General features: G+C 40.9%; 2 protein-coding genes across 4 annotated transcripts in view; one reads left to right on the top strand and one right to left on the bottom strand.

The window, feature by feature from the left end:
- The first annotated feature begins 23 nt into the window (after nucleotides 1-23).
- Nucleotides 24-4,599, top strand: LOC133458236 (retinoschisin-like). Its single transcript, XM_061737913.1, has 6 exons — nucleotides 24-148; nucleotides 498-523; nucleotides 616-817; nucleotides 1,582-1,723; nucleotides 1,795-1,990; nucleotides 2,285-4,599. Exons 1-6 carry the CDS (start codon nucleotides 94-96, stop codon nucleotides 2,435-2,437), a joined length of 774 nt encoding a protein of 257 aa, XP_061593897.1. The 5' UTR covers nucleotides 24-93; the 3' UTR covers nucleotides 2,438-4,599.
- Nucleotides 2,648-23,984, bottom strand: part of LOC133458235 (cyclin-dependent kinase-like 5) — a 43,988-nt gene continuing 22,651 nt past the window's right edge. The window contains exons 8-19 of one of the 3 annotated variants that reach the window (XM_061737910.1): nucleotides 19,532-19,622; nucleotides 19,207-19,396; nucleotides 14,885-14,965; nucleotides 13,808-13,974; nucleotides 12,186-13,227; nucleotides 11,641-11,742; nucleotides 11,142-11,247; nucleotides 8,472-8,595; nucleotides 8,188-8,293; nucleotides 7,847-7,969; nucleotides 5,934-6,101; nucleotides 2,648-5,850 (exon numbers count right to left, since the gene is read on the bottom strand). In XM_061737910.1, the coding sequence (XP_061593894.1) occupies nucleotides 5,491-5,850; nucleotides 5,934-6,101; nucleotides 7,847-7,969; nucleotides 8,188-8,293; nucleotides 8,472-8,595; nucleotides 11,142-11,247; nucleotides 11,641-11,742; nucleotides 12,186-13,227; nucleotides 13,808-13,974; nucleotides 14,885-14,965; nucleotides 19,207-19,396; nucleotides 19,532-19,622 (2,660 nt within the window). In that variant the 3' untranslated portion in view covers nucleotides 2,648-5,490. The remainder of the gene's footprint in view (nucleotides 5,851-5,933; nucleotides 6,102-7,846; nucleotides 7,970-8,187; nucleotides 8,294-8,471; nucleotides 8,596-11,141; nucleotides 11,248-11,640; nucleotides 11,743-12,185; nucleotides 13,228-13,807; nucleotides 13,975-14,884; nucleotides 14,966-19,206; nucleotides 19,397-19,531; nucleotides 19,623-23,984) is intronic. The other 2 variants (XM_061737911.1, XM_061737912.1) reach the window with 2 other exon arrangements.

Here is a 23,984-nt window from a genome sequence, read left to right on the forward strand (position 1 = left end):
GATAAAACCATCACGGGCCTGTGGATTACAGTAATCCTGTCCACTACACATAGACATTGCACACATGTCATTCGAGCACAACTGAAGAAGAAGATGGAGGTCACTGCTCGTTGTGGTGCTCTGCTGTTCCTCCTGCTTTTGTCTCAGGGTAAGTACTTATACACCTGGATAATATTAACTACAATTTTAAAAAAATACGACTGTACACTTCTGGTGATGATATTTTACTACAAAAGTAACAAATAAAGTAAAAGAGAACTGCATAGAAATGAAAAGCAGACTGTGTTTCTTCTACAAGAGGTCAAATTGAGTTAAAGTCAAAACCTTTTTTTCAGCATTACCCTGATGTAGGCCTTTTTTTTGGACATGCATTTGCAGTTAGCGATATTCTTTATTTTATGTACCACCTGGAAGCAGTCAATATGTTTATTTCACATGGAGTTATTTCATTTTTTTCAATTATTTTCTTTCTGCGTCCATGGTTGTGACACATGCAGCCTTGATCACTGTTCATTCACAGGAGGTAAGACATCACTCACACAGACGTCTAACATGGGGTTTGAACTGAGTTTCAGAGAATCCTTGGATTTTCTTCTCCTTGTGTTTGTTTTTCAGGAGGAGGAAGCCGTGCAGGAGGAAGAGCTGCAGGAGGAGCAGGAGGAGCAGCAGGTGATCGAGACGTGGACGAGCGATGTCAAAGCCTGCAGCTGTGACTGCGAATCTGCCGATTCGCCCACGCAGGTGCCTACTTCCATCTCACCTGCTACCGCACTGCCACTTCTACCACTTTCTGAGCATCCAATGAAATGCATGCCAGGTAAAGGCTGGATAAGTGTCTCATGATGTGATTTCACTGGTTTTTAGGTATGAACTACAATGACATGACGGTAAACGTCAAGCACATTGAGAAGAATGGTGCTGAGGGTTGCATCCTTTGCATTTTTCTTGGTTTTTCGTCAGGCATCTGTGTAAACACAAAAGGTTTCCAGATGGTGTGATGCATCTCATAGCTCATGGTAATTGGTTACGTCCTCATGTGTAGTTGTCAGCCTAGTTTTTAGCATAAACTCAGAACGCAGAAATGAGCAATCATGCAATCATGTGAAGACTTTTCAACCACTGTATAAATTGAAAGTGACCTGCATGCACCGTTTGAGGTCTGGAAACAAGGAACTGCACAGAAGGAGCCTGGAATGGCACATGCTGTTTGGATAATCTCATTACCTGAGCAGGAATGTGATGATCAGATTAGGCAGCTCAAAATAGGGTGTGCCCTTCACCCAGTAGCATGATCGTGCACAAGGAAGTGCATATCAGATAATGATCCAATCATCTTCTCACGCCTTAGCGTGCAAGCCTTCTGGGCATCAAAGATCACTGGCAGGTAGGTCACCATGAGCAATAAAGCTGGAGAGAACGTTCAGTGACAACACGATCACAATGACAATCTTTAAGGGGTACATGTGGGATGCACAGAAGAGTTCAGTTTCTGCATCTCAGGTCAAATGAAGTGTATGGATTTTTTAAAATTGTCAATATATTAAAAATGTCAAAAAGTAAACCTTACACTGTCCTCCACAGAATGCCCATACCACAGAGCCCTGGGGTTTGAATCTGGCTCTGTAGAATCAGAGCAGATCAGCTGCTCTAATCAGGAAGTGTACACTGGCTGGTACTCTTCCTGGATCCCCAATAAGGCTCGTCTTAACAACCAAGGATTTGGGTGAGTCTTCTCTACAGTTCACCTCACATATGTTCCTGTTGCAGAGGGAATATCTTACATGTATTTTTCAGATGTGCATGGCTGTCCAAGTTCAATGACCAGCACCAGTGGATCCAGATTGACCTAAAGCAAGTGGATGTGGTGTCTGGCATCCTCACCCAAGGACGCTGCGATGCTGATGAGTGGATCACTAAATACAGCATCCAGTATCGCACTGTGGAGACTCTCAATTGGATCTATTACAAAGACCAGACAGGAAACAACAGAGTGAGTACACAAAATGGTGTTCAGATGAGTCAAATGGCTCTTTCAGACATTAATGAGTCAGAAATTTCATATTTTACTCAGAAGGCCCAAACCTCCTTTTATCTGAGCTGTTGATCACAGACACGTCATGTACAGTAGCTACTCTATTTTCTGTGATAGGAAGGTAACTTTTAACATTTATGATAGATGGCTGATTACTAATTTCTCTGCCGAAACAACGTTTGTAGTAAATACATGTGCCTAAGCATGAAAAGGATCCAGTGTATATTTGCATGTTTGCTTGCTTCTCCTTAGGTCTTCTACGGGAACTCTGATCGGACCTCCACAGTACAGAATCTTCTGCGCCCACCCATTGTGGCTCGTTACATCCGCCTGCTTCCCCTGGGCTGGCACACCCGCATCGGCATGAGGATGGAGCTGCTGATGTGCATGAACAAGTGCACCTAAAATGAACTCTGCTGCGTTTTCCACACCACCCATCCTCCCCCCTGCCAACCTGCCTCTGGCAGAGAAAGGAGACCATTGTTCCAGCACTGAAACATCCATTGTGTTGCACATGACCTCGAACATGCCTGAGTCTCTTTGGTGAGGCTCGAAGGAAAATACAGCCGGGCGGGTGGACATATTTGGTGCTCTTTAATGACCAGTTTATCTGTATTGAAGTAAAGAAAAAAAATATATATTGTATTAATACATTTTGTTTGTTGGAGATCCCAGCTCCAAACACCACCTGAAGCCTCGTCACCTTCACATCAAAGAGAGTAAAACTAACAAAAAAAGAATATGATGACTTATTCATAAACTTTCTGAATCTGAGACGAACACTGCTTCAGAGAAATAAAAGATTTAACAGTTCAGTCAAATCAAATAATTTGTTTTATTGTAGATTTACCGTTACATCTGTAAACATGAATATTCTAAAACCGTTAAGCATTCATTGATTTATGGGTTTCATATTCTCATGGAAATGCTCCAATGGGAGGAAAAGAAAAGTTCATTAACACGGACTTTGCTACCAATTTGTGTCTCCAACAAAAGTACAAACTTAATACTTGATTTCATTTAAACAGGTGATAAACTTTTTTTTTTTTTTTATAAATATTACCAAACATTTAGTCACACGTCAGTATTAATATAATACATGGTGCTCCTTCAGCAAAAGAATAATCGAGAGAGAGAAACGTACTGTGGCGAGTACAGAGAGTGCACAGTTCTTACAGATGCACAATGAACAACACGGCACGGTCACGTCTGGCCTCGGTGTGTTCCTGTCTCGGTCTTCACATGTTACACACACGACAAACATGAAGGGAGGAAGAATTTACAGTCAGGGCAATATATTGCTGAGCCACCAAGTCTCTTCAAAGTGCAACGTTAATAGGGTTACTATTATTATTTTTTCTGCCAAGCTACTCTCCTGGCAATTTTTTTTTTCAACAGATGTTGTGTGACTGAAATAAAGGGAAAAAAATGTTCTCAAGTGGTTAACTATGGTTAAAACACAGCAGTGCAGCAGTTCCCAACCAGGTATATCACCCAACCCATTAAAGGAATCTGCTGCACTGAAGCTGAACTTAAAAAATAGGAAAGAAAAAAAAAAACAAACAAACATCCAATTAAAGTCAGGAGAATTAAACTGAAAAATGTTTCGCAACTGAAAGAGAGAGAACAGGGACACAGAATGGAGATAGATGAGGAAATTTCACGTTAAACGAAAATGGGAAAATAAGCTACAGGAATTAAAAAACTGAGGTAGCAAATATGTAAATAGCAGGCTGATGACAAAAAAAAATCCAACAACAAACAAAACAAAATGAAACTGATGAAGAACCCAAATAGTTTCCTAAGATCTCATCAGAAATTTAAAAAGCTGAAAATAAGCACGCAAATTAAAAAAGCTGAAATAAGCACACAAGAAAAGTTTTTAAAGGCCAAAAGTAATAAATACATTATTGAAATGAAAAAACAGAGAGTTGAATAAAAACACAGTGAAAAGCAGGGAATGAACATTTGCAATAACTAAAAGATAATAGTTGATAGTTTTAGCTAATAGTGATAGCTAAAACCTAACTAATGTTAGTTCAGAGTTAATAAATTAATAATGAAGTAACTGAAATAAATTGGTGAAGTTAACATTATACTTGCATACAATTAGAAGCAACAACAAGTATTCAGATGAACACGGTTATGGGTGGTGATTGAGGAGGGCTTGCACTCCACTCAGAGTGTTTTGGGACTGTGTCAGATTTAAAAAAGAAAAAAAGAAGTAATTTTAACAGCCCTGATGGATGAATGGGTGGATGGATGGGAGTTATTACACCAGTACACCCAGAATGGCTTTTTTGTTCCTCTAGCTGCAGTAAAAAATATTTCCAAACAACAACGAAGAAAAAAAAAAAAAAATTTTAATGAGATTTTTACAGCAGTAATTTTGTGGGTATTTCTGCATTTTTGTAGCCGATTATAGTAGAACCACTTGGAAAGATGCTCATATGAAACAGAGCAAAAGCTAAGACTTGTTAGGGAGCATAGTCGTCAGAGAAACGGCCACATCCTTCAGCATCAGCTTTGGATGCTGCTTGCCATTAACTGGATCGAAGTATTAGGAAATCTTATTCATACAGTGTGTTATAACACTTATGCAGATACAAATTTCAATAAATAATTTTCATTAGATGAATTATAATAACTTTTAAACTAAAGTGTAATCATAGTTTTAATTGCATAACACTGGTTTATATAATAAAAAAAAAGATTTACACAGAGTTTAAGATGAGAGTGCCTAACAGTTAGAGCGTGACTGTCTCAGAGTAGATGCAGTGCTTAATTACGTCCTGCAGAGGACGATGTAGCTCAGAATATCTGTTACTTATGGCACCAGAGTTTCTAAAATGGCTGCATTTCATAAAGACGTAATAATGTCAATATCCTACAAAAGAGCAATTAAATTTAAGCCTTTAGATTGTCAGATTGTCAGCATAGCAAAAAAGAAAACAAGTGACTTTTGGTTGCACATTTGAGCATCTGTTACTGGTATGACAGCGTAGAACGAGTCACAATCTTGGGTGAGATGGACACAAGTTACTGACATTACCATCTATAGTAACAACTGATTAAACTTTAATTGTTTAGAATGCTTTAGAATAGTCTACACAGTAAAATGTACTATATTTATACATTTAATAAAAACAAAAATACTTACACTTAAAATCTACACGTTATCTATCCATATGTATACATATTTTGAATCTGTAATATATTTACTTTATAATACAAACTAAAATCAGAATTACATAAGTAATAATATAAAGTCTATCAAACATGGAAGCTTTAAAAAAATTAAGACATAAAAAGGCTTTTGGCCTCTTTGCAAGCAAACAGAAGGTTTGGTATTTGTGTTTGTGTGTTCAGTCGATGCACCGATTTGTGAGGGAGGTGGAGGAGCAACAGAAGGGAAGCCGGATGCTGAGGTGGATGTGAGAGCTGCAGGGGGACGGAGATTACAGAGCTGTCTCTTTCAGGTCGTTGAGGTTTGGCATGCGAGATCTGGATGGGCGTCCAAAGCCGTGCCCATTCTGGCCTCCCTTGATGCTCATTTGCTCCGGGTAGGGGTTGCCCTCAGGGCGGCCCAGAGCAGACGAGTGCCAACCAGGCTCCAACTGTCCCGGCAGCGGGTAGGCTGTCTGTCGGCTCTTAAGCTGGGGCGTGCTGACCCCTGAGTGACCCCGGCTTTCAGTGAAACCACCTTGAGCGGAGGCCGAATTAGGCAGCGGTTGGTAGCGCATATCGGTGGAGGCCGTCTGGTTGGAGGATGAGGATGAAAGGTGCAGGAGCTTGCGCAGTGACTTCAGTGGTTGACTCTGAAACATACGTGACACATTCGAAATATTCAACATAATGAAATCAAACATTTTAAACGATGCATCAGGGCGATATTACTCACTGGAGAATGTGAATCGGACAGTTTCTCAGGGGGCCAGTCCTTGTCCCTGTTGCGGTCTCTCTCTTGGTTCCGGTCTCTGCTCTTGTCACGAGTCCTGTGGCGGCTGCTTTGATGACCTGAGGACCTGGAGGACTTCTGGACGGCTGCATCCATTCCTTCACTGGGAGCCTGTCACACAGAGTAGGGAGGTAGTCTATGATTCACTCGGACTGTGGATGTGTGTGTTTCATGCCATCATTTTCATGTGTTAATAGTGATGTTAGTCAGACTATTCTGGCTAAAGGCCTTTGTTGTTAATAGTCTCAGTTCAGCCATTAAAAAAAAAAAAAAAAGCAAAGGTCTAAACATTTGCTAATCTAAAGGCAAATAATGTTTTTGCCTGTAAAGTTAGTAAAGTTTAGTCCACTTTTATGTTGGACACCTTCGCAAACAGTCTAGGGATCTTATCATCTCCTTTGTACTTGATCAGCTGAACCAGATGGATATCTACCCCAGTCCTCTCTCCACATCTAAGTCCACTGTATCTCTAAAATCACTGAAAAAGTTGCCTTTAAACAACTAATTGCATATTAGCCTTCAGATTTAGAGTATTCCATGTAACCTAAGCTGCTTTGGTTGAACTGCAGATGACCTGCTTATTGCATCTGAAATTGATCTTATCTCTGAGCAACTGCTATTAGGCCAGTGGTCCATTTAACACCATTAACCACATCTTATAACAAAGACTCAACTTAATTGTAGGAACAGGTACTGATTTAGGCTGGTTCCAAGTCCTTTTCATCAGGTTTGAACGCGCCATGTCCTGCACACATACCAGAGCTGGTTGTGGTGTTCCACAGGGTTCTGCACTAAGCTAATGGTGTTCACTCTATACACGAATCCTATAGCAAATGTCATGCTATGATACTAATTACTAGTAACAGAAGATACAGGTTTGTCTCAGAGAATAAAATAAAAAAGCATGGCTGACTTATAATGTTCTAATTTTAAATTGAAGTTAAAGCAAAGTACCAGTAAGTGCAGTAAATGCTGCACTAACTAATTAATATACTTGTATTACTTTGTGTTTTTCATTACTGTTATGTTGAATATTTGAGTTGAATGAATGTGATTGAAGCTGGGTTGAGTTTAGTATTTTTCTAACTAGTTTCCACCAGCTCCTGGCCTGATTGTTTATTTACGCCCCGTCATCAGCAGTGCTCCCTCCTCCCGTCATTTATAAATAGAAATGTCGTCAGTACCAGTTTTATGTGGAATCTTACAGTCACAGAGAGTTCAATGTGTCGAATGGCTTTTATACTTGTGAACTATTTTTGTATCTCCCTCATCGCTCCCTGATCCATACTCTGTAATCAAGTCTTGGGTTTAAATGCACTGAGATGTAGGTGAAAAGCGTCAGTGTCATGCTGAGACGCCACAGAATCTTGTGGCTGTTGCTCATCTTCAGCTCAGCCTCCACAACCAGAGACTTGCTACGAAGGCATGGCCGAACTTATTACGAACTGATCTAACTTAGATTAAACAAGTTGAAAAGTGACCCATAAAATCCACAAATCTATGGAAAAGTTCATTAGAGAAGAAATGCTTTTCATAAGACTTAAAACGGTGTGTAAAAAAAATCAAAGATCCAATTGTCTGTTATTTAAAGGCAAAAAAAAATTAAGTTTCAATTTGTAGGTGTTGATCTTTCTAAGAGATTTTTTTTCTGATATTGTAACCTTGAATGAGGGTCAGACTGGTTAATAGTTCATGTTCAAACATAATTCATTATTATTACTATATAATTATCTAAACAGGCTTAAAGTTATCCAAAAAAAAATAAAACAGTGGAGTTTAATGTAGTAAATGCATGGGATGTTAGACAGATGACATGGAGGCAGCAGGTAAGAAGGATACTGGAAAACAACATGTACCATGGCAGAGGACACTACAGGGAGGACTCTCACTGAGGACCTATGCGTTATGTTATTCTTTGGACTAAATAGAGGGAAAAGACATTTCTTGATGGCAGGTGGCCTTGCATCAGGGACTTCCATCTGTAATACAGAGGCACATGACTCATGGTGCAGTTAAGCATAATACACATGAAAACAGCAAGCACTAATGGTTTTTGCATTTCTGCAAAAGAGCAAGTGGGACGGAGGATCAATCATACGAACAGCAGGAAGTGATGCAGCATGTAGACAGACAGCTTACGTCTTATGTCTTATACACAGGAACCTCTCTCTGCAGATGTACATGGGAGACAGCTTACCATTTGAGATTTCTTCTTTTTCTTTTTCATTGCTCTGAAGAAACCCTGCTTCTCCTTTTCTTTTGACGGCTCAGAGGAATTCAAGACTACGGTATCTGGGCCAGTCCTGAAAAATCAAGCGAAGAGGACTTAAAATAAGACCTCGCGATCAGTGTTAAACAAGCCACGACATCCAGAGAGCATGTCATTAAATTTGACAATTTCACTGTGACGTGGTTTGGAGAAAATGTGTTTTCGCAAACCAAAATAAAACATTGGTAAATTTGGTGTGATCAAATAGTTACCAGGGGTCAAACGCAGGCTGACGTTTGGAGTGGCCAGTCAAGCTGCTGTTGTCTCCAGACAAACCTGAGCCCCGGCTCTGACCCCTGCCGTCGTGGAAGGAGTTGTCCGGCCGGGGAGAAGGGACTGTTCAACAAAAATAGCAAAAGTCACATTTCATATGAAGAAAAAAATCAGATTTTCACCACACCATGAGTCCCTTAAAAGCAGTATCATTTTTTATCTATGGAGCATTAAACAGTAATGCAGCACTTTTCAATGCACTTTTGAGGTTGTTTGCAGCTATCAGCTGAGGTTTTTGTACACGGTTTGAGACCTACTCGATGCAACATCAAGACAGACACAGGAATATCACGCCAATACTCCTTGAAGTCTTCTGGAATCTAAGACGAAGGGGTTTTGAAATCCACTGCACCACTGCAGTTTCATTGGGTTGTTTGAAATCCCATCTCAAAACTTTATAAGAATATTAAAAAAGGTTTAACATTGTCCATAAAAGAAGTGTTTACAGATGAGTCACCTTTGATAAAAAATAAGACTACAGGAATGTAAAAGATTGGAGGAAATGTGCAGGGCTGTCAAGCATTAATAAGTGTATTTTCTAACTGTAAAATATTTTGTTCTGTATATACCAATGTTGCAACTTTTAGCTAAGTAAGAATCAGAAGTCTTGTGATGACATTTTTGTTCAGATAAAAATCTCTTACTTTGAAATTACAGCTATTCTTGATCCCCAGATGATGAATCCCAACCGATTGTCCTCTTATTTTTTCTTATAAATTGATAAAACATTTTTGATAAGACATTTTTGGTCTTAGCTCGGATAATCCCCTGACTTATCACCAGGTTGTGAACTTTTAAAGTTGTTTGAAAGTCAACTGCCACTAGTAGTTACTATTTTCTTAATCTCAAAAACTGAACTGTATTCGCTTAAGGCTCAACACCTAATAAAATATCAGCTACGCAGAACATTTCAGAAGGAGCATAAAATCAGCCTCCATGCTGACGACAGGCTGATATTCTCATCTAGACTGCACACATCTATTCCATATCTGACTACCTCTCAGGTTATAACATTAATGCTGCTATAATGAAGCTATGCCCCTGGGGTCTTTACAATCTGGAGCGTGCCCAAGACATTTCCTTTGTTGCTGGCCCCCCTCTGGTTTTGTTTGTACTTTGGAGTGCACTCGTCAAAATGAACCTCTTACCACGACTGCTCTACTGAGAGCAAATGATCCCTCTTCTATTATCAAACATGCTCATTAAGTTGCTCTAGGGCTGGCTGGCTGAATTTCTCTATTTGGAGTAAAAGGAGGCCTCAGTTGAATGTGTCTAAACTCCAAACGGCTGGTTTTAATGGAGGCTTAAAGCGGCCAAATTTGGAACTTTCAGTTCAGCTTCAGGTGTTTTCTGATTGGTTAAATGTCATCCAGCCTCAATTGAGATGGAAGTTGAATCCTCTCAGTGCCCATTACAGAACCTGTTGTCTATAAAAACACTGGGTCTCTTAATGATCTCTGTATAAACCCAATCACTTTACATACATTGAAATGCTGGGAGTCTAATTGTACTATAAAAGGCTGCCGTCTGCTGACAACACTTCTTACTCCCGTTTATGGACAGCCCAAACTTTCCTCCTGATCGTCAGGACCACGGCTTTACAACATGGTTTTGCCAGAGAATCTATTTGAACTTATTTGAAAGCCAGATCTAATAAATCTATTCAGCAGTTACAGCATTAATTTAACAAAAAAAAGTGAATTCTTTAAATACTTACAAATTAAGAACTCAATCATTAAAGACACCACATTGAAAGAGCTTTCTTATAACACAAAATTGATTAAATGTGAATGTTTGTTAAAGCTTTAAACCTCCCAGGCCATCCACCAGACCTGATTCTCTGAGACTGTGGCAGTACACGTAGGCTCACACCATGTGAAAATACGCTTTTAATGGAACTAAATATACTCATTTTAGAATAGTTTATTGCTCTTAAAAATAAAATGAATCCTAAGGCGTCCCCATTGTGTTGTAATTGTGAGGCGGTCTGGTATTGTGAATTAACTTTTGCTGCTTTTGGTTTCACTATAAAAACTTGACCTTATTTGTCTTATATTGGGCCTCCCAGATGCTCATAGTGTAAACGTGACGCATAACCGGTTATCCAACTTTTCAACTCAACATTTTTTTTAACTGTTAAGAAGATTTTTAATTGATTTTTTGATCAAAGAAGCTGCTCCAACAAAAAAGCCATGGTTGACCTTATTATGGAGTTATTTTTATGAATAATAAAATGCATGCCTCTTTCTTAATATACACTGGGACCATGTTTTCATCTTCCTTACCTTAAGGATTTCTTACATTAGCCACCTCGTCCTCTTTATGCGCTTTACCTACTGTTCCCTAATTGTTGCTCAACTTTATTCTTTTGACCATATTGCTGTATTGCTGTGTTTTGTATTGCTATGAGTGTGGAAGCTTGGAAATCTATTGGATTAATAGATGCAATTATTATAAATAAATCTAAGTACTCTGGCTATAGTGGCAGTATGACCTCATCCATTAATACATGTGATTTGTTGGAATTTGTTTTCTCGTCTGAACTCAAGTCTCAAGGGTCCAGATCTGAGAAAGCCACAGACAGAGACATCCACCCTGATTAAACAAACCTCTGTAGAAGCTGCCCACCCGCCTGGGCATGGATTCGCTGTAGATGTTGCGGTTCTCTTTGGAAGAGCCCCCATCTTCTGCTTGCTGGTCATGATATAAGCCAACCTGAGCCACAACAGAAGAACGGATCACATAAAACCAAAGAGGATCAATGCACCTGCATGCTTCTCTGTCTGAACCAACACTGTTACCGGTATTTGCCTAAGAGAACAGAAAAAACAACAAAATGCTACAACGAAGCATCTGTGGAGGCTACACGTGTTTTCCAGAATCAACATGAAATCTGTTGCGATGATGAACTTCACCGTGTTATAATAATAAGTCACATTAGAGGGAAGCAAAGCACACAAATGATGCAGAGAGACGCAGAGAGAGAGAGAGAGAGAGAGAGAGAGAGAGAGACAGAGAGCAGTTCATGACAGCAGCATCCACCCACATCCGCTCTCCTGGAAGACTGGATGTGGGCGGGGAATGGTGGGTGCAGGCAGAATGTCGGACCTCGCTTTTTTGCCGCTGTGTGTGAAAAGATGCGGTGTTGTCCCTGGTGGAGTCCCTTATTGGGGGTCTGCTGTGGGGGACCTCAGTGGGTGCCTGTTCGCTCTGTTAATGGAGACATGATGAGGCATGAACAGAGCTCAGCATTGCAGCACATAGATACAACTACACACATGCACAAGCTATATATACTATATTTACATATACAGTATATATATATATATATGTATATCAATAAAAACGCACGGGTAGCATGATTCATAATATTTCCTGATAATAAAATCCACCATTTTAGTACATGTTCATACATTAAAATGCAGTAGTTTTAATCCTGCCTTTCTAATAAGTAGAACACCAGCTCCACCTGAAAACCTACACACAGATCATGATGCTAAGATGCCACAAGAATTATTCCTGGCTGCGTTGATGGACAAAGTGAGACTGAAGCAGAGTTAGCGCAAGCTGGTGTAGGCATTTGATATGTTTAGATCCTGTGGGCTTCGGCTTCCCTTATCTTTGTCGAGGTTTGATGTGGGCTGATTACTGACCCTGCTCAGGTCTTCTTCTCTGGAGGAGCTCCCAGAGTGGCGGGGCAGCGTGCGGTGCTGCAGCTGTGGAGACAGGAGCTGGAGGCTGCTGGCTCTGGTGGGCATCCCCTGCCCCACTGACAGCCCTTCCTCCCCTCCGTGTGTCCTCTGGTGATCTCTCCGCACGTACATGGAGTGGCGGTGTGGTCGTTGCTGGGAGGAGAAAGGGCTGGTGTATCCCTGACTGTAAGACACAGGGTCATGCGGGGCGGACAGGGAGTGAGCATGGCCCCTTTCAGTGCTACCGTCCCCTGGTTTCAGGGCGTCTGGTGACTTGGCCTCCTCGGAGGCCTTATGGCGGGTGGAGGAGCGCCTGTAGGAGGAGTCCAGGGTGTTGCTCTCTCTTTCTGAGCGCATGCTTCCTCGAGCCGCGCCTGGCCCCAGTCTTTCCACTCTGCGGGATGCTGGGCTGCTCGGAGCCGTGAGATCAAGGCAGCTGGATGGAAAATAGCGAGCTGTGGGCTCATCTGCATACAGATGAACGTCGTTTAAGTTCCCCACTGACTTAGCGTCACTTAGCGTTCCATAGCTCTTTGATAAGTTCAGGTAGGCAAACTTGGAGGAGGAGGGCGTGGAGCCGTGGGACTCCATGTAGCTGTGTCGGCTGTGTTTCTCCCCCGACTGAAGCGTGCTGGTCTTCCCCTCCACAAAAGAGTGGCGGTTCTGCTGCGAGCGGAAGTTGGATTTGAGGTACTTGGCTCCGGGACCGTCTGACACCTTGGACCCCAAGTTCATCTCAAAGTCACCCTTGCCCTTGCCCTCGCCGGGACTGTGCATGTGTGGCAGGTTGCTGCTGGCCAGGTCCATGCTGCAGGCGGTGGAGTGGTTGAAGATCTGCGGCTGGTAGTTTTTGGGATGCAGGGTGGGGCTGAGGTTGATAGCTGCAGACATGTTGCCGTTAAGAAAGCCGTCGTTGCTGGGGTGGACGTCTTCGTGTCGGGGTAAGCTGGAGCACTCTCTGCTGCTGGAACGGTGGCTTCCTGAGCTCTTCCCCCCATGGCTCCTAGGTGAAAACAAAAATGAAACGTATCACCTTTCTGCACTACAGATTTGGAGTATCATAGCCAAAACTTTGTCTTAATTCGGTTGAAGTAAATGTGTGTTCATTATATATTTTTGAATTATGGAGAAAGATTTGTTTTTTTTTTGTATAGATATGTTTATTGAGGGCATAGCAAAAAAAAGAAATTTACAATAACAATATAATTATCAATATCTCTCCCCCTTTTTTTTTTTTTTTACTTTTCATAACATTAATTAAACCAAAATAAATAAATAATAATAAAAAAAATATATATATATATAATAAAAAAAATAAATTAAAAAAAATAAAATAAAAAATAAAAAATGTAAGGAAAGATTTGTTTTAACTAGAAACGAGTTTTCTGTCAATAACAGCCCAAACCAAGCAAACATGGCATAAGATATTTCACAGAAGTATCAGAAGATCATGACTGCTGTAAATAATGTGAAGAACAGTGTTCGGGATTTTATTAATTAAACACAACTTGTCCGATTTGCCTGAGAAAGAAAATGACACGCGTGAGCGGGTTGAAATCCAGCATCGAGCTCTGCCCGCTGACCTGCTGGGGGTGTTGTTTTCTCCGTGGTGAGGCTTCCTCTTGGAGGAGCGTACAGGTGTGGGCGTGGGTGGGCCGGGCCGCTCCACCAGCCGCAGGGTCTGGAAGGTGTGGTGGTTTATGCACTGCTCTGTGAGAAAGCGCTCCGTGGGGTTCAGCAGCAGCAGGTTCTAGCACACAAACACACAGAGGGAACCTGTCAGGGCTCCCTGAACAACCAGACCTCACCAACAAACCAAGGCACTTTTGATACTACGATGAGTCATCGCCATTATCGTGAAAGCCACAATGCTCACTAATGATGTGAGATGCAATTGGTGACATTTTGCAACTGCTCACTTGAATAAATGTGTTTAATGATCCATCTCCATAGATGTTAATGAGAGCTGAATTTTTCCATGTAGGCACTCGAAACAACACCTGCGACGTGAAGATGGTTTCTGAACTCTCGAGTGCAGCTTTGTTTTCACAGAAATAAAACTTACAAATGTAGTTTATAATCTCCATTTCTCAGTTTCTAAGGGACAATTAAAGAAGCAGAAATCAACCTCTTCGCAAACTGCATCAGACCTCTTTCATGGTTGTGGCCTATCCCAGCTGCCATGGAACAAGAGACGGCCAGCGTATCACACCACTTGCAAGCTACAGGACTTTGAAGTAGCAATCAGCAAATGTATTTTTCATAAATGAAGCTCTGTCTCATCTCAAGAAACTGATCATTAATAAGGGAGATGGCTGTCCTCTCTGAAGTCAGCGCTGGGATGACATTATGTTAGTAGTGAGTCATGATCTAGTGGGGAAAGTGCAAACACAGCCCACATTCTTGACATGCCGCTCCTGCTTTCAGCGTAGACGCAGTAATAACAGCAGCACTGGGATGGTGATGTGCGTGGAGAGATGCTGAAGCAGCCTTGGTAAGTCTGAGGCATCCTGCAGTCACGAAGTAAGTACGACAATAATGATGCAATTCAGTCGTCTGCTTTGTGAAATCTACGTCAGTTTGTGAGCTGGAAAAAAAGTAAAATTGGTTGAAATTAAAAATAAAAACATTGCCTGAACAGAAAAACATCCATCTCTTACCTTCAGAAGGTCGAGCAGGCCTCCACCGATGATTCCCAGGTATCTTCGCTCCAGGGTTTGGGGGTGGCTCACGGTAGGAAACTAAAGCATTAGCAGATAGCAGCACTGTCAGGACTGTCCACATAACCACTGAACTACAAAAATCCTACTGTTTTGGAAAGATCAGAAGCCTAAAACCCCCTGCTTAATAGATACTAGGGCTGGGCGATATATCGATATTTTAATATATATCGATATATTTTCAAACACGATATGGTAAGAGAATATATCGTTTATATCGATTTAAAAAAAAATAATGTTTTTTTACATTTTTTTTTTTTACATTTTTTTTTTTTTTTTTTTTTTTACATTTTTTTTTAATGATTTTGATATAGCTTATTTTGGGACAAATTGACTTGAATGTTTTATTTGAGATTTGCACAAATGTTTTGTTATTTGCACAACTGTCAACCTCAGTGGAAAAGTCTGCCTGTTACTGTCTACATTGTATTAATTGCACAGTGTATTTTAATTTAATTGTTATGCAGGAAAGGGATATTTGTTTTATTTTATTCAAGAAGCATTTTTATTCTATATATGCAGGCAGTTTATTTTTATTTCATTTGTTTTATACATTTTGATATTTTGCAGACCTCTGTTAATAAATGTACCTGTGTGACATTTGGCACGAGGCTTTGTATTAAAACTGACTGTTTTTTTAAGGGTTTGCCTCAGAAAAAAATGAAGCTAACAGAGATGCTATGCTATAATGCTTTGGGGGAAACCCCAATTAAGGCACAGAAAAAATATCGATATATACCGAGTATCGCCATTTAGCTAGAAAATATCGAGATATGACTTTTGGTCCATATCGCCCAGCCCTAATAGATACCTGATAATAGGGTCAAAAGTCATCAATTCACTGCAATTTTCATTAATTTTACGTAGTGTTAGGACTCTAACATCACAGTGCAAAGTTAAGAAAAATAAATTTTGACTTGTAATGGAAGAAACTAAAAAAGCCAGAAATTCTCATCAACAATAAGCAAGGTAAAATAATCTTCCTTTATTCATGTCTTATACAAAGACTTGAGATTCAGAAATATGAGTCCACAGTGTCCACAGTTGTCTTTGGTCTGCTGGTGGTCAGAGTTTTGAGGCCAGCACCTTCTTCTGTTCCTGTAACTTGCAATAGCAGCTCTGCCTCGAGTGAGAAAAACACTTGTTCATTAATAGAACTGGCTGATGACAGTATTGATAAACAGATATCCGGTGCCTGGTTTCCTCGATACACTTCTCATGGTGAAGTACCCTTCGGAAAAGTCCACTCTGCCCATAAAGAGCTGGGTGGCAGGGACAACTAGTATTTCCTAAACTGTCTGAACGATGTCCTCTGACCTTTATAACTCTCACCAATACCTCTCTTCAAAGGAACAGTCAAGATTCAAGAAGTGTAAAAGAAGTAGCTCCAATCTTTTTTAGTTTTGAAACAGTATGGTATTGAGAGGCTCTCCCAACGCTACTGAAAACGTCCTGGTATTCATTCCCAGATCTGTGCATTGACAGATTTGTGTCTGTCAGATTTACTAACTACTCTCTTGGTTGATTTTCCCTGACACCAACTTTGAGACCCTGCATAGTAACAGTAATAACAGTTGCCAGCGTGCATGTTCCTATGAATTAAGTTGGTCACAGTTGAACTTAAATCAAGTAATAAAACACCTCAAGAACAGCAGAAAAAAGCAAATGTAGATTTTTGCTTCCGAGTCACTATTTTGTATATTTCCTTCTGCGTCGGACAAGGCAGCAGTAACACAAATCCATCTACCTGGTTTAACAATGGCCCTGCGGAGCACCAGTATTCCACCTCGCTGACACGGCTGCATCATTTGTAAGAGACAATCGTGGCCTAACTGAGCAGTTCCACATAAAACATAACTTACAAAGAGTGCAGGAGGCAATGAAAGATTGTCAAGAACATCATGTGCATGCTGCCAAGCCAACTAATCACAGTTGTTGCAGTCCGTGTTGACCCAAAACGTAGTTACATTTCTGGGGAGATCCACAATTTGACACAGAAGTAAAAATAAAGGTTAAGATGTTTTGTGTCATTACAAGTCCTATGTTTCATATTTATGAAATTAAACGAGTATTTATAAAGAATTGTGTGTATGATGAGCAAAAAGTAAAGGACATGGGTTCTGACATGAGCCTGAAACATAATTTTGAAAACATAAAACACTAAAAAACTAGTTAAAGTTAAGTTGCCACTGTTGTGGCTAAACAGTCTCATGGGCTACCTGAATAAAAATGAATCACTACCTGCTTTGTCAAGGTATCTGATTCATTTTTTCTTTGATTCTGCCAAAACTAATGGCAAATTTAGTTGTTTCCAGGTCGCTCTGTTCTCCGCCAAGTCTGAGTCATCAGAGAAAAAAAGTACACCCTGTATTCATTTCTGAAGTTTTATCTTTTGAGATGTAATGAAATATAAGGATCTGCACCTAACCAGGTAATTATAATACCAAATGAACAAAAGAACAGCTTATTTCTTTCTTTGGCATTGTTTATTTAGCAAAACGCTGTGTGGCAAAGTTCACTTCTTGATTAAATAGCTTGTGGAGCAACATTTACTTGGGTCTCAGTGACATCTCCTGTCACTTTCTTGCAGATCATTTTTAGCTACACTGCTGCAATATCTTATTGTGGAGCATTTCATTTAAAAAAAAAAAAAAAGGTTTATACTTAGTGATTTCAATCAACAAAACTGTTATTTGATTGTAAAGCACTTTGTGATTGTTGTCTGTGAAAAGTGCCTCTTAGATTTCTGAGATATGTTGCCCCGTTCTTCTTGCCCATATTCCTTCACTTCATTGACAGTTGTGAGCATGTGTTTTTGCACAGCTCTCTCACGGTCCCTACAGTATTTCATTTGGGTTGGGGTCTGGACCTTGACTGGCTCGTTGCAACATCTTCCTTATTTTCAGAATCCGTAATTCTCCATAACCCAGTTTTGGCCGGGCCTCAGCTGTCAGATAGCCTCACATTTGACTAGAATATGTTGGCATACAGGGGAGTTTCACAATTAACTCAGTGACTGCAAGGTGCCCAAGTCAAGTGGCAACATAACAAGTGGCAAATCATCCCCCCCAGGCCTGACACTTGGAGTGACAGGACTTTGGCCATCCGTGGTACCTGGGACTATGGCTAAACATCTCCGCTCCAGGCTGACATGCTGACATGCCACAGAGACGTTTTTCTTGTTAACCCTTCCAATCAATCTCAACTCAACTCAACTCAAACTCAAACTCAAAAGTACTAGGAACTTTGTTGCGGGAGGACAAAAGTGCAAAAAAAATCTCTTACATTTACTGTCAGGAACAATAACCAATAAGGCCTGCATCTTAATTTCTCTAACAGCACTAATGGTGTGCGTAGCTTTTCACCCATCTCCTCTGTATTTTTACTTTGTTTTTGGTCTTAAGTGACAACATGGTTCAATCTATCATGTGTTGTATTTACATTATTTCTTTTTATTAAATACCAACACGTATAACGCTAGAATCTAAAGAAGACGTAATATATTTTTCATATTAATGTAGATACAATTGAAGTGAATATGATAGAACTATGATGATGCTTTTTCAGAGCGTTTTAGAAGAAGACAGTGCTGAGACTATGGCAGCTTCTCACACTGAGAAGCTGTTTTTTTTACATCACACACTCGCAGGTGTTACAGAAAGCCTGCTGTAGGTGGCCAGCGTGACAAATAAACATCAACAACCCCCACCATGTTCTTTTTCTTTCTCTTGGCGAAACCTTTCGCTTATGCATTTATAAGCTCACATTTAGACAAAAACTCTGGGCATGCACCAATAAAACTTTCTGCAACAATTTGTCAGTTTTAAAAAAGTGTCTAAGGATAACAGCGTTATGAAGGTCTGGTCAGGGAGACTTCAATGTGAAAGGGGTAGTTTGCTAATTAGGTCCTGGACTGTAGGAAGGGACGGACAAGCAAGGTCTGCTATTCCACCAGCCTGTCACAGAACCACAGAAGCCTTCCTTCACAGCGCATACAGCATGTATGATACACGATGAGTCAGTGTGATCCAATCAGTCACGGCACGGAAAACTGGGCCAGAAAAAAAAACCAAGCGGAGAGACATAATACGGAGAAAAAATAAATAAGAAGAAAAAGAGAAGGAGGGAAAAAGAGACGTCAAAGGACTGAGAAGATTAGGTCGAGAGTGGTGGAAGAAAAGCAGTAACAAGGGCAACATGGAGGGACAGCTCAGCAGGCTGGGAGGTGGGGGTAAAGAGTGTGAAGGGCAGCAGGATGTTACCCGTAGCCCGTGGAAGCGAGGATTGTTATAGAAGAGCTTCATCTGCTCTGGTGGCAAGGGTCCCAACACTTTCTGGATGGTGAAGAGCTGGTCAATCTCACTCTCTCCTGGAAAAAGAGGCTGCCCGTCGCTCAGCTCTCCCAAGATGCAGCCCACCGACCACATGTCCACTGCTTTTCCATAAGGAGCCCTGCAGCCACAGATACAGCGGTTGGCAATGAAAGCCATAAAAAAGAGAAAAGATAAAGTTAACATAGCAGCAAGCACAGTGGCTACATCCTTGAACGAAGCTTAAAATAAATAAATAAATAAATAGTGACCATACCCAAGGAGGAGCTCTGGAGAGCGGTACCATCTTGTGGCCACATACTCAGTGTAGTTGGCATCCGTTCCCTCGGAGAGGTTACGAGCAAAACCTGACGAAATAAGACAATGAGCAGTTTCCCATCATGCTCCCCATGCTGAGGAATATGAACATGATTTTGGTTGGATACCTCGCTGGAGTATTCAAAGCTGTGAACTCCAAAGCTGATAAGTTTGGTAAAAGCTGCTCTGATACAGTGGTGTAGTCTCACATGTTAATATGAGATTACACAATGATTCAGTGCTGTTTTGCATGTTTCTAATCCACATGGGTAAAAAACAGCCTTTGAGATGGTGCAACAACACTTACATACTTCTAATACAGTTTTAGAAACATGCACAGACTGTAACAGTATACATCTCAATTTTGCAACCTAAAGAAAAACCAACACACTGATTGTCGGTATCTGAATCTAAAGGATTTCCTACAACTGTTTAGTGGTTGGAACAAAAACTTCAAGAAATTAAAGGTTTCTGCATAGGGAAGAGTATTTAAATAAAGATGGGACGCAAAAAAGCTGTTTGTCTTGTTTCATGGAGCGAAGTTGGTATTTCCTCTTGTGTTTTAGAAATTGTCAGCGCCCAAATACGGTTTATGTAAGAACTTTGACACCAAACGAGCTACTAAGCTAACCTTAGCCCCCGAGTGAATCAGCAAAAGGTCCGGGGATTAAGAAGCAGAAATCACAAGCTTCCGCTGATCTTTCAGAAGATCTGTTTTCAAATCTTTGTATGCTGGATGAATATGGACAGATTTAACATGAACCCAGAAAAACAGGCTCTCAATGACATTAGCTTGTCAGGACGCATCAATGCAGACCAAGTCTGGGAACTAGCGGCAACACGGCCGGATGAGGAAGCAACCGGTTATGTTCCTGTTTCCGTTCGCTGTTAATGAAAGCACCAATAATAGCACACATAAAAGCACACATTGTGCAATTTCTAGAGGCCTGAAGGCAGAATTGTCGTTCTGCCACATCAATATAAAAGTAACAAATTCACATATATTATTGATAGTTAAATGAAGAGACAGTTATGCAATATGATAAATAATAGATAGATTTAAATAGCCTACACAGTTCCTGTGTAACTACTCCATGAATCTAGACATAATGTTGATTTGGCCCAGCATCAAATAAGAGTCTGGCGTCGCGGCTCTCATCTATTTCATGGGATCTTAACTGAAAATGATAAAGCTTCACACACTCCACACAATTGTTGAGAATCTGGCCTAAGCGTGCTTCCCACAGGGTTGAACTTCTCCTTTAAAACACTGATGCAATCCTGACATACAGGTCTTTTCTCAGAGCTGCTTTTTTCAGTTCAACAATCAAAACAACACACAATGACAATGGCCGGGTTTCCCAGATCAGTTAAGTAGTTCTTAACAGCGAAAGACTTCTTTCAAACCTTCTTAAGGAGCCTGTGAAAGAAAATCGCGTTTCCCAGAGTTGCTCTTAGCTTAAGTATCTCTTTCATTAAGAAGGAAATGAAAGATGCTGCTGACCCAGTCTTTACAACCATCTTAGTGAACAAAGACTCACAGATCCAGCCGCGTCAGGCAAATCAATATCACACCAAGCAATGAGATATTAAAACAATGCACCCCGCACAAATTTTGATCTATTTTATACTTTAGATTTATATTGTTTAGCATTTATTGGTGACAGCAAAGGAAGAAAAAAAAGAAAAATAAGGAATAACAAGTGTGTTCCTGTATATGCTTTATGCTTTACGCACAAATAAAACGATCATCATGAATATCATTTATTTGATAATTTGGCTGCTATACAGCATGTTCTCGCTGCAAATCAACCGCGTCGCCGCGCGAAGCAGAACTGTTTATATGAACGCATTCGTGCTTCAGCACTTCAGTCCCCTGGACGTGTCGGACCGGGCTGTCAGACCGGGACACCTGCGCCGTGCCCGAGCCCGAGCACCTCTACGTGTGATGACAGGGAAGTAGCAGCTGAAGAACAGGAGCCTTTGATGAATCGTTCATTACAGTCTCAAATATAATCAATGGTGTCGGTTTATATTAAAGAATCTTTTTGCCCAGAAGAAAAAAGAGCGAAGACAACGACCCATAACTATTTTCTTCTCTTGAAAAAACCTGCACCGCGGGGTTTAGGATAAACAGACGCTGCAGCGCGAATCGGGATGCAGGGTCTCAGAAGAGGAGGAATCAGGGCCGGTTCTAGGCATGCATATATGAGGGGGCAGTCAGAAATGTGAAGGGGGCATCATGTGTACACATCATGCTCCACGACTTTTTTTTCTGTGCTTATAGTAACGATGCTTTCTTCATTGAAATGGGTCTTTTGCTATGTGTCCAACCCCAACCTGGAGAAGCGGATTGCACTTTGTCAGGCCTCTACCTTCAGACCTGTCCAACTTGGGTGTCCCACCTGAAGACTAAGCTCCTGCTGGTATAGCTCTTAAGGTCACTGAGGCACGCAAACCCCCTGACCACAATAAGGTGGCAATCCCTCAGGGGGGGAAACTGAAAAATAAAAATAAAATAAATGAATAAAATAGAATAAAATAAAACATCCTTCATCCAGATTTTATCAACCAACAACATTTATTTTAACTGGATGGCCTAATTCTCAAATACCGGTATATGTTAACCTCACAGACTATAGTCAATATTTACAAAACTGAAAGGTAGTCTTATGAACAATAATAAAAAATCTTCTCAAACAAATATATAAAACACAACAGATATACAGTAGAACTTTTTTTTTTTCGTTTTGTTTTTTTTGTTTTTTTTTGTTTTTTTGTTTTTTTTTGTTTTTTTTTGTTTTTTTGTTGGCAGCTTAACAGCTCAAAAAACTCCTTTTTCTCCACTCCTCTCTCATTTCTCTCACTCCTCTCCACTCTTCTTTTTTCCTCCACTCCACTCTACAACGGCAGTCTCCTGTTTCCCTTTGCAAAAACTCTCACAAACTCATCCATGTCCAAGTTATTTGTGATAGACTTCTCATGGGCCAAGATCACCAGATTCCTCTTTCTCTTGTGTAACATGGTGCGACGATAGGGGGTTAGAACCCGTGACAATGTGGAGAAGGAACTCTCACATGCTGCTGAAGACACACCAATTACCAGGGCTGTTACATACAATTTATGCAACTCAGGAAAGGCTTCCCTGTATTCCTGCAGGTGTTTACACACAGTGGACAGGTCTGATTCATTTGGACATTTCTTGAGCAACATCTGTTTTGCCACAAGGATTTCATTTTTCAGACTTGCATTGTCTGCCACTGTGCCAGCCAGCACAGCCAGAGGGTGCAACTGTGTTGAATCTAGAAATGCACTAGATTTGGGTGCAAGACTAGATATGGCTTTCATCAGGTCAACATTTCTCTGTGAAAATCTAGTTTCCATTTCTGAAATGGCCCTGTCAAGGATGTTGAGCAGAGATCTTTTCAGAGATTGATGGGGATTAAGGGTAGGATCATCAGAGTCTGTATGGCCCACAGTTGAGAGAACAACACTTTGACCAAGGTGTTTGCTCATTGTTCTCCTTCTCTTTGGAGGATGTGAATCATCTCCTGCCGCCACCTGAGATAACTCTGCCCAATAATCATCTTCCCGAATGTTTTTTAGGGACTCCAGTGCTGCACCTACAACCTCAGAGGCACTGCACATATCCACAGACTGAGCCTGTAGAATTGCATTTGCTGGTTTCAAGACACCAAGCACCCGCACTAGAAACTTTCCAGTCTCAAAGAAGTGATGCCTCTTAATTTGACATTGCAGGCCTGATGCCTCAGTGCACAGGTCAACTGCAGCAGCATCATCCTCTGTCATCTCAGATAGGATACTGAGAATATGGTCTTGATTTTCAACAATGCACCTTGTCACCTCATAGTGGCTTGTCCATCGGATTTCAAGCAGCCTTTTAAGATGAGGTGCATCATATTTCTTGGACACATGGTGGTGCTGAAAAAACTTGTAGAGTGAACTAGAGAGGTCAAAAAATCTTTTTGCACATGGTTCACTCTGCATGGCATGCACAACTACTAGGTGCAGTTGGTGGTTGAAGCAGTGGATATATGGGACATATCTATCAAGCTTCTTTTGGAGCAGAGCTTGTACACCACCTCTTACCCCACTCATCACAGAAGCCCCATCATAACACTGACTACGTATGTTATCAGCACTGTAGCCAGCATCAGAAAGGTGTGTCAGTATCTCAGAGGTGATGTACTCTGCATCAAGTTGATGCAAGTCAAGCAACCCAATAAGATGCTCCTCTGGCATGGAATTGCTGACAAAGCGAATCATCACAGACAAATTTTCCACATTGCACCTGTCTCTGGTCCCATCACTTTTGAGGCAGAACCCCGCAGAATCTGCATTTTCATATTTTTTCCTGATCTCTCCAAGCACCATGTCTGCCAGTGTTTCTA

The sequence above is a fragment of the Cololabis saira genome, chromosome 13 (genome assembly GCF_033807715.1).
Source record: "Cololabis saira isolate AMF1-May2022 chromosome 13, fColSai1.1, whole genome shotgun sequence".
NCBI lineage: Eukaryota > Metazoa > Chordata > Actinopteri > Beloniformes > Belonidae > Cololabis > Cololabis saira.

Coding starts and splice junctions, on each gene's coding strand:
- LOC133458236 (XM_061737913.1), top strand. CDS start 94: ATGGAGGTCACTGCTCGTTGTGGTGCTCTGCTGTTCCTCCTGCTTTTG. Junction 149..497: donor CCTCCTGCTTTTGTCTCAGG/GTAAGTACTTAT, acceptor TGACACATGCAG/CCTTGATCACTGTTCATTCA. Junction 818..1,581: donor TCCAATGAAATGCATGCCAG/GTAAAGGCTGGA, acceptor TGTCCTCCACAG/AATGCCCATACCACAGAGCC.